General features: G+C 36.7%; 1 protein-coding gene across 2 annotated transcripts; it reads right to left on the reverse strand.

Annotated features, from left to right (window-relative positions):
* Window positions 1–1,883: 1,883 nt before the first annotated feature.
* Window positions 1,884–9,090, reverse strand: LOC309505658 (GTPase IMAP family member 8). Of its 2 annotated transcripts, none has more exons than XM_082179123.1 (5): window positions 8,329–9,090; window positions 6,036–6,710; window positions 4,779–5,483; window positions 4,023–4,688; window positions 1,884–3,944 (listed from the first exon to the last, which is right to left on the reverse strand). In XM_082179123.1, exons 1-5 carry the CDS (start codon window positions 8,357–8,359, stop codon window positions 3,796–3,798), a joined length of 2,226 nt encoding a protein of 741 aa, XP_082035249.1. In that variant the 5' UTR covers window positions 8,360–9,090; the 3' UTR covers window positions 1,884–3,795. The 2 variants fall into 2 exon arrangements, with proteins under 2 accessions (XP_082035249.1, XP_082035248.1); XM_082179122.1 differs by having other exon boundaries at window positions 4,023–4,691.
* Between the last annotated feature and the right edge of the window lie 750 nt (window positions 9,091–9,840).

Consider the following 9,840-nt stretch of genomic DNA (forward strand, 5'->3'; position numbering starts at 1 on the left):
AGCAATAAAATGTATTTCTGCACCATATATTTGGTAAGAATGGTTTTACATGAGAGAGTTATAAGATATGTTATAAGAAGAGAAGATATGTGTAGCCTATACTAAGCAGCTGCTAGTCAAACCAATGTGAAACTATGTGTACTACTCATAAGGGTGCAGTCAATGATACTACTACTACTACTAGCCTAATAATAATAATAATAGTAATAGACAGTGTGGATTCACGAGAGATAATTTCCGGCGCTTGCGCAGATCGAAGCGCCCGCGCCCTCTGACCTTTTCCGGCGCTTGCGCAGACCGAAGCACCCGCGTCCTCTGATCATTTGGGTGTGTGTGTTTACAAGAGGACAAAAACTATATAAATACTGTTCGTTTTCTCACACAAACCGCTCGTTTCGTGTCTTAAGCCATCAATGTGTACTTACGATGGGGAATTGTTTAATTTGGACGATGGGGAATTGTTTAATTTGGACTTTGTGCATGCTGTTTTGAGACAGTGACCATAGACCTGCATTATATGACTGACAGACAAGAACGGTTTGACCTAAAAATATCAAAATTGAAACTACTCCGAAAAAAAAGACACCTACATCTTGGATGCCTTTGAGGTAAGCTAAAACATACCAAAAATTAATTTCAAAGTGAACTATCCCTTTAAATAAGAGTCCTGGTCCAGACAATATTTGTGGCAAGCTACTGAAATACTGTGCAGGACAATTAAGTTATATCTTCAGTGATATTTTTAATATGTCTTTATACCTACATGTACATGTTAGGTCATGTACCTAACCTGTGGAAGCAGGCTGTTATTATCCTGGTCCCTAAAAAGAATAGTCCCAAGGCTTTAAATGATCTCAGGCCAGTTGCCCTCACTTCTCTTGTAATGAAATCTTTTGAAAAGCTTGTGAAGACGGAGATTATGAGGCAAACTGAGCAAGCTCTATGCAGTTTGCTTATAGAGCACATAGAGGAGTTGAGGATGCTACAATCACTTTATTTAATCTTTTGTTTAAATTTACATCTCAATTCATCAGCTTCATCCTTAAAATCAAACTGATCAAATCTCAAATAAAAATTATTAAGAGCATTGGCAAGCTCACTATTTGAACTGAAACCATCCATGACAATATTAGCTCTATTCACACTTTGCTGTATACCTACTATAGTTTTTATACCGAACCAAGCTGAAGCAATATTCTTCTCAGCCAGTTTACTCTCTTTTATACCTTTGTTTAGCCTTTATAATGTCCACTTTAACCTCCTTTTTTGCTGCTTCTCTTTCTAATATCTATTTATAATATAGAGACATTTCTAGTGATACAAGCTTCAAAGCATGTACTTTGCAATTACTCATGCAGCTTTGTGCCGGAGTGCATATTGTTTTCATAGAAACACGTGATCAATGAAAAACCAAACCACTTTATTTCCAGTCACGCGGATGCTTAATTTTGCTTGTCGGGATGTTTGAAGCCCGACCACTACTCTAAAAAGGTTTATGGAAGTTCAAGTCCATTTACAAATTTTTTTGATAAGCCTATATATAATTATTATATATTCTGCCATATAAAAAGTATAAAAACTATCAAATAATTAGAGCACCATTTACTTGCATCAAACTCTGTTGGTATTATTGTAATTAGAATTATTTTATTATTGTTACATTTAATTTATTGCCACACTTTAATATGTTAATATGTATCAGAAAACTGAACATTTAGCATAGTCAGGCTTTTATTTGTTTTATTTTATTTTTAACGGAGATGGGCTCTCATACGGTGGCCGAGAGAGCTTCATTTCTCCATCCCTAATTTCTACTGTAGTAATGAAATATTTGTTTAGTTCTGTCAGGTCCATTAAGTCAAGAACACACATGACAATAAAAATGATTTAGGAAATTTTTTTATTGAATAAATTGCAATTCAAGTTGATAAATTCTGAATTAAATGTTTTGGCGGTATGGCTCTGTTCAGGGAGTCCTCTGACCTTTCATGAGCACCATGAAATAGCAGAGAGTCAGAGGACAGCAGCAGCATTAGGGAACGCTCACACAGTTTAGGACTGGGAGAGCTGAACTATTCCCCCTATGAACAGAACAGCAATGATGACAAAAGCAAAATGCCAAACGTTATACACGACAAGGATGAGCTGGGGAGGTGGCGGGCAGCAAAGAGTTAGCAACAGAATCTGTCCGAAATCGTGAGGTACCTTCATGCGCAAATGCTGCCAGCAGAGTCATTGGCTTCATCTGAAGTCACATAGGCTACTTCCCTACTATAGGCAAAAAACAGTATGTGACAAAAGAAGTATGTCCAAATTCACAGACCTCGAAGAGTAGGCAAAAAGTACCCGGATTACCTACGTCTTCTGGTCAGATTCTGAAGTGTGCATATGATGGACACTTTTTCTATCCCACGGTAGAGGACTTGTGAATGGCAGTGAAGCAACTTAACTGACACTGTTAGGTCACATGATAATAACAACATGGCCAATGTAGTACGTCCAGATTACATTCATAGGCTACTACATACGCTGTACAGAACAGACCTTTTTAGCGGGTGTGAAGTAATCAAAATGAGTAACTACTCGAGAGTATGCAATTTCTTAAGCAGCCATTGTCTATAAAGGGGCGGTCACACTACACATTTTTTTCCATGGACTTCCATTCTACACATGCGAATGCCTCAAACTGCAAACGCATGCGTATGCGAAAAGTTTCGCATTTCGTTGGCTTCCAAAGTTCAAGTCTGGTGAACTCTGAGCTGCGAATTCACATCACATGAAGACGAGTGACCAGTAGAATTTCTATACATGCCCTGACCTCTTGGCTTAATTAAAAGAACAATATTTATACATTAAAGTTGAGTATGTATATATTTTTACATTTTGAGTGTATTACTATTTGTTATATGTGACCCTGGATCACAAAACCAGTCACAAGTAGCACTGGTATATTTGTGGCAATAGCCAACAATACATGGTATGTAAAATGTCAAAATTATTGATTTTTCTTTAATGCCAAAAATCATTAGGATATTAAGTAAAGATCATGTTCCATGAAGATATTTTGTAAATTTCTTCCCGTAAATATATAAAACATTTATTTTTGTGAGTAGATGCAGCACAATCGACATAAATGGACAACTTTTGGGTGATTTTCTCAGTGTTTCGATTTTTTGTGCACCCTCAGATTCCAGATTTTCAAATAGTTGTATCTCGGCCAAATATAGTCATATCATAACAAACCATACATCAATGGAAAGCTTTCAGCTTTCAACAGTCAAAAACCATGTGTTGATTAAAATAGAATAGATTCCCAGACAGAAATGAATCAATATGCCTGATACCAAATTAAATTGATATTCAAAAAATTTTAAGATTTATAATTTTAAGATTTAAAATTACATTTCACTGAAAAATGTTGTACATATTAACATATAAAACAAAAAAAACATATAAACATTTTAAAAATGCACAAAATAAATCCCAATCCCAAGCATGGTGTCAAAACTAAATTTCCAAGCAATTAGCCAATGACTTAGAAGGTGAGAAGCATGCTACAATTAAACAAACAAAATGTACATGTACTGAAATGACACTCTCTTCAGTACGGAATAATCATAAAAATTGTGTGCATCCTTATGTTCACAGCCATTCGGTCACAGTTCGCTGATAGACAAGTTGAAACGCATTCAGAGACCTATTGGGTTGTAGGGTAGCGCTGCTGGGTTGGTCCAACAGTGGAAACGCAACTTGATTTTGACCCTGACTCGCACTGGCTCAACAGTGGAAAAGCGGCTAATCAAACTCAGGAATAGAGCCAAGAGACTCCACTCCAGAGCTCCTTTTTGAACTTGACTTGAAATGCCTCTCTTCAGGTGCTTCCTGCGATCTCTGGGACATATATGTTGAACTGAACCCAGAGGAAGGACTGCATCCTTCGGCAACTGCAAGGAAAGCAATTCATATATCAGACAATCCCTTTAAATATTGCACGATATGCAAATAAATAAAGAAAAACTTACGATTTACTGGATCATCCATGCTCTCTGCTTTTTTAATGGGTACAGCAACTGTCCTTTCAATTCTCTCTAAAGTCTCTCTGTCTATTTCATAAAGACATCCTCTGTTTCCTGCCATCATCTCCTCGATCTTCTCCAGCAGTTCTGTGACCTGAGATCCATCACCCCAGTTTTTAGTATTGAGAACATGATACCTGTTCCCACATTTCTCAATGAGCCACTGGAGGGTGTCACCTTCACTTGCAATGAATAACTCTATGGGAGTGTCTCCTAGTTCATCTCCAACAGCGAACACAACCAGCGTGTGATTCCAGACTCTTTCACCGAGAGGCTCCATGATTTTCTCTAATGCGCTCTTCTCTTCCTCTGCAAAAGAAGACTCAACACATAGGACTACAATGAAAGCATGTATTCCTGAGGCCCATTCTGTTACAGTTCTCAAGATGTTGAGTTTAATGTCCTCAAGTCTCTTTCCAATAAGGTAATCTTTCTCAAAACCTGGTGTATAAACCACAGTGAGATTCCTTCCTGCAACTTCCCCATTTTCTTTTAAATTCTCTTCAATTATTCTGTCAAAAGCTTTCCTTCCCAAAATTGTGTTCCCTGTTGAACTCTTGGGAGAACAGTGTGGTCCAAGCAACACCAACCTCATTTCAAAAAGTTCAGTATCTCCTTAAAAAGACAGAGAAGACAGAGCACAGACCATAAATATTCTCAATTATTTCACTATTGAAACCATCTTTTCCAATGTTTACTCACCTGATGCTGAATGTCTCTGTTCATTTCTTTTTTGCACTGCAGCCTTCATTATTTTTGCTCTTTCCACAACATTTAGCCTTCTGTTTTTTTCCTTTTGCAAATTTTGATTTATTATCTCAAAACCGTATATTTTATTTCCTGCGACCATCTCTTCTATCTTTTCAAACAGCTCATTCACTTGCTTGCCATCATCTGTGTTCTTGTTGTTGAAGACATGATACCGGTTCCCACATTTGTCTATTATCGACTGAAGAGCTTCTCCTTCACTCTCAATGAACAGTTCAATGCTTGTGTCTCTCAACCAGTCGCCAAAGGTAAAGAGAACAATCATGTGATCCCAGACATTTAGACCAAGATAGGCAACATGTTGCTCTACTGCCTTTTTGTACACTTCAGTGAAAGAAACATCCAGTCGTATAACCAGGAGAAAGACGTGAGGTCCTGGAGGACAGTGAGATGAACTCAACACAACCTCATCTTTATAGAGTTTAGGGGTGTATTTTGAGTGGTAATTTCTTCTTCGGCCTGGAGTATCAACCACAGTGATGTGTCTTCCTGCAACATCTCCTTCTCGAATCACAGATGTAAGTGATCTTTTGCAATCAAACGCAGATTTGCCCAGGATGGTGTTTCCTGCTGAACTCTTCCCAGATCCATTATAACCCAGTAGCACCATCCTCAGCTCTGAGAGGGGATGTTTATTTCCTGTTGGCAGACACAAATATTTTATTATGGTAGGTCAGCATTCTGTTACTCAGTTTTTATGACCTCAGTTAATATGAAGACATCCCTGTCGAGAAGGAACATCGTGTCATAAATGGAGTAGGCTATAAAAAATAAAAATAAACATTAAAGAGGTCAAAGTCCCTTGTTTTCAGGCAGCCTATATAGAAAATACAATTTTATTGTTTAAGCAGATAACAGCTTTAGCTAAATAGTAAAGCTGCTATCTGCTTGAACAATACTATTTCAAATTAGCACATAACTATGAGAACAATGGTAAAATAAATAGTTTCTTTAGTACAAATCATGCTAAAAACTTGGTTAATGTGTCTGAGCACTCTAGAGTGAACTTTATCAGAAAGAGGTTTTGATTGGTCCTTTAACTGTAAATTGGCACTTTATTTTTTAGAGGTACTGTACCATTTTGAGTGTTACAATTACTCTTGCTCAGTCATTATATAAGGGGCCAAGCTCTTTCCCCCCTTAAACTGTCTCTGGTTAAACGCAAAAGTAATATACATAGAAAAAGCTCACCGCTTGTTCTTGTCTTGTATCTTGTCTGATTCTTCATCCTTTCCTCTGCTCTCTTTTCCTGTTCTCTCCTCTTCTCCTTCACATGTTGCAAAGTCTCTCTGTTTATTTCATAATGGCCGCCTCTGTTTCCTTCCACCATCTCCTGTATTTTCTCAAGCAGTTCTGTCACCTGAGATCCATCACCCCAGTTCTCAGTATTCAGTTCATGATATCTGTTCCCACATTTCTCAATGAGCCACTCAAAGGTTTCACTTTCATTCTCAATGAACTGTTGTGTTGTTATACCTCCAGGTTGATCTGTACAGGTGAACAACACTATTGTGTGCCTCCATACTTCCTCACCAAAACATCTAATATTATCACACAGAATGTCCTTTTCATTTTGTTTAAAGGTTGTGTCCACATTTAAGACCAGGAGCAGGACGTGAGGTCCTGGAGGACATTTAGTCACACTCAGGACAATTTCCTGTTTGTACAGTTCAGGATTTTCTTCATAGGGTAAATTTCCCCACCAGCCTGGAGTATCAACAACAGTGATCTTTTTACCAGCTATTTCACTGCATATTTTCATACTGTGCAAAGTCTTCTTCAAGTCAAACTCCTTTTTGCCCAGGATAGTGTTTCCTGCTGAACCTTTATCAGCATTTTTTGGACCAAAAAGGACAATCCTCAGCTCTGTTAAGAGAAAATCAGAGCAGAGCATGTGAACATGTATACTGTATATACACACAACAGTTCTTTTGTCATGGCGGTCGAGCAAATCCACCATATAAAAAAATATATAAAAAACTACTGTTGTGTCACGAAGTGTATATAGTTTTAAGAGTTTATTTAGGCGAGAATGTAGTTATTTAGACCTCAAATATGTGAGTAATATATAATCATAGTGCCTATTTTACGATCTGTTCAGAAGCGGCCATTCAGTGATCATGTACCCGCAGAGAACAGCGTCATCTCGGCCAGTCCTTCGGGAATTTCCCGCCGGCTCATAAGTAGATAGTGGTTAAACGTGAGATATAATTAATTTGGGGTATATCAAACAGGCAATCGTTGGTCTTATTAATCTATTACTTGTTCCATTTCACTTAAATCCTGTTCTAGAGTGCTGCTTTGTTGACTAAATTGTTTGCTTGTTTATTTCCTATGGTCTTTTATAATGGCTATTGTTGTTAATTTAAATGTTGTTGTTCAATAAATATTATTGTATATAACATGCCATATTTGGTATTGAGAAAGGATAGTGATATGGACTTCAGTGAAAGTTACATTATTACACCATTAGATGGGGACAAAAACTGTCTTTATGAGTGGGTCAGAACAAGGAAGTTGTTTTAGCGCTGTCATGGGAAGGACAAAGACAAACATATAGCTTTACTCAGCGGACATTTCAAACTGATTTTTTTGGATATAATATTATGGACATCGGCCTGAAGAATGAATGCTAGCCTATATCAGATGCAGTACACTTGTTTAGTCTATCTCTCTCTTAGTCTATACAGCCATATCGCATTGCTCATTTATATATATATATATATATATATATATATATATATATATATATATATATATATATATATATACACATACATACATAGCCTACATATGAAGAGTTCAGATGCAAAAGCCTCAAAGTGCCATCTGAAATTTTCTTCTAGAATGATCATTTTTTTATCAAGCTCGTATATTTAAGTTCAGTAATTTCACTTAAATGACATTTAATAGGTCATTTTCATTGCCATTTAAGAGTAATTACTGAATTTAAATATACAAGCTTGATAAAAATGATTTTTAAGAAAATTTCAGATGGCACTTAGAATCCAGTATTCCTGTAATTCTTTTGTCTTTTATGAATTTAATAAAGAACTCTGCCTCGGTTTCTGTCCAAACATACAGAGTTTTTGCGAAATTGACATGTTTCCATGGGCGGATTTTCAATTCGCAATTTCAGTTTGCGCCATTTGAAGGGTAATAGCTTTCTGTATAATCAATTCAGTTTGAATAATAGTTTAGTTTTTTCTTATTGCTAAGTTGACTTCGTTCACTGTCTTGATTTGCAGAGACATAAAACAGCAATAAACTAAACATTTCTCAGCTTGTTTTGGACGTGTACCCTATAGCTAAAAAAAAAAGTATTTAAACAAATGAATCAAAATGATTCATCATAATTACAATATCAAAGGCAGTAATCGATTATAAGCGAACAGACATCATTTCTAGAGTAAAGTTTGATTAATCAAATGTGACTAAAACGGTTAGATCAAACTGTGCAATAATCAATATTTATCACACTCACCTGAGGAGCTACGTGAACTGCTTTGATTCATGTCGACACTCAAATTCCTCTTCTTGGGTCCCAAAATTATTTTAACAGGTAAATATAACCTCCAGTCCTTTAAAATAATGCATTAACTGCAGTTATACAGTTAATACTACAAGCAGAGACATGGTGTGTGTTGCACTGTTACAGAGAACAGCAGAACTTTGCTCCCTTATGATGTTTTATTGAGCCATATATTTTATACGACGGGCAAAGAACAAGTTGTACAAGAGTCAGGTGTGTCGATTGCAAAAGACTACATGCATAACAAAGGTAGGCTACCAATATGCAAAATACAACATGTAATCAACAACTGGTAATAATAAAAAAAAGATGATTTATTCACCTTATTTTTCAACAGGGAAGCTGTTTTCTGTGACTGTGCGGAGACTTCAGATTATTTGCCGGTATAAGATAATAATAACAAGAAGAATAGCAAAATGCTGCAAATGGTAAAATATTTTTTATGATTACGAAAATGAATCAAAATATGATAATAAGTAACAGTTTGCAATATCAAGCAGCATAACAGACAGTTTTTGTACAGCTAAAATAAATGGAAGGGGATGAGACTAGTAACCTTGACACAATCAAGTTCGAATGGATGCGCCCGCTCTTAAATGAAAAATAAGGTGAATAGCTCCACAATGAGCCACAATCATTATTTTAGCATGATCCACTCATTTGAAGATTTGATTAGAACTGCTCAGATGACTCTCAAATCAGTTAGTTAATAAGTGTGTGTCTTCATGAAACATACAGAATGTCAGCCTTCACATGATTTACATGAGTCCATTGTGTCTTTAGAACGGTCAGTCTTCAGATTCAGATGTTTTTATGGTTTCCAAGTGACTTCAGTAGGGGTATCAAAACAATATATGACTGAATTTCTAAAAGCAGCAAAATGAGAGAAACTGTATGTCCTGTTCTATGTTTTCTGTTCAACATCTGACTGTGATGTAAACGCGTATGGGAAAGGAAAAGCGTGCGTGATTGTCATGTGGTACTGTGAATGCAAATGAAATTTAAACTACATGTTTGAGATCAACTCTTCCTTTCTACACAATCTTTCTTTAATTAGACAAGAAAGCTGCTACAACTTGGCGATGAGTGATGAACAGATTAAAACAAATCGCACATGTGAGTCTACCATGGAAGGAAGGAAGGAAGAAAGAAAGAAAGAAAGAAAGAAAGAAAGAAAGAAAGAAAGAAAGAAAGAAAGAAAAGGCAGGTTGGGTCGCACGGATCACGAGATGACGACGCTCCCACATTTTCCTATGTTCGATTTTCACTCCTAACCCAGCTCAGTCGGCTCGTGATGGAAAATTCAATATCTTCCTACGAGCATTCAACATCGAGGAGGACAAGCAAAAAAGAGCAGTCTTACTACATCACGTGGGACCTGAGGTGTTCATTTTTGATATGCTGCCAGAAACTGGAGAAGACTCTTCAGCGGTGAGAAAGCTAGACGCCTATTTCTGTCCAAAA

This window comes from Leuciscus leuciscus (assembly GCF_965113295.1).
Source record: "Leuciscus leuciscus genome assembly, chromosome: 9".
In the NCBI taxonomy this organism is placed as follows: Eukaryota; Metazoa; Chordata; class Actinopteri; order Cypriniformes; family Leuciscidae; genus Leuciscus; species Leuciscus leuciscus.

Bases quoted from the DNA above. Each gene is read 5' to 3' on its own strand.
- LOC309505658 (XM_082179122.1), bottom strand. From the start codon at position 8,359: ATGAATCAAAGCAGTTCACGTAGCTCCTCAG. The intron at 6,711-8,328 runs GTGAGTGTGATA...TTCTCTTAACAG, and splicing joins CAGTTCACGTAGCTCCTCAG to AGCTGAGGATTGTCCTTTTT. The intron at 3,945-4,022 runs GTAAGTTTTTCT...CTTTCCTTGCAG, and splicing joins CATGGATGATCCAGTAAATC to TTGCCGAAGGATGCAGTCCT.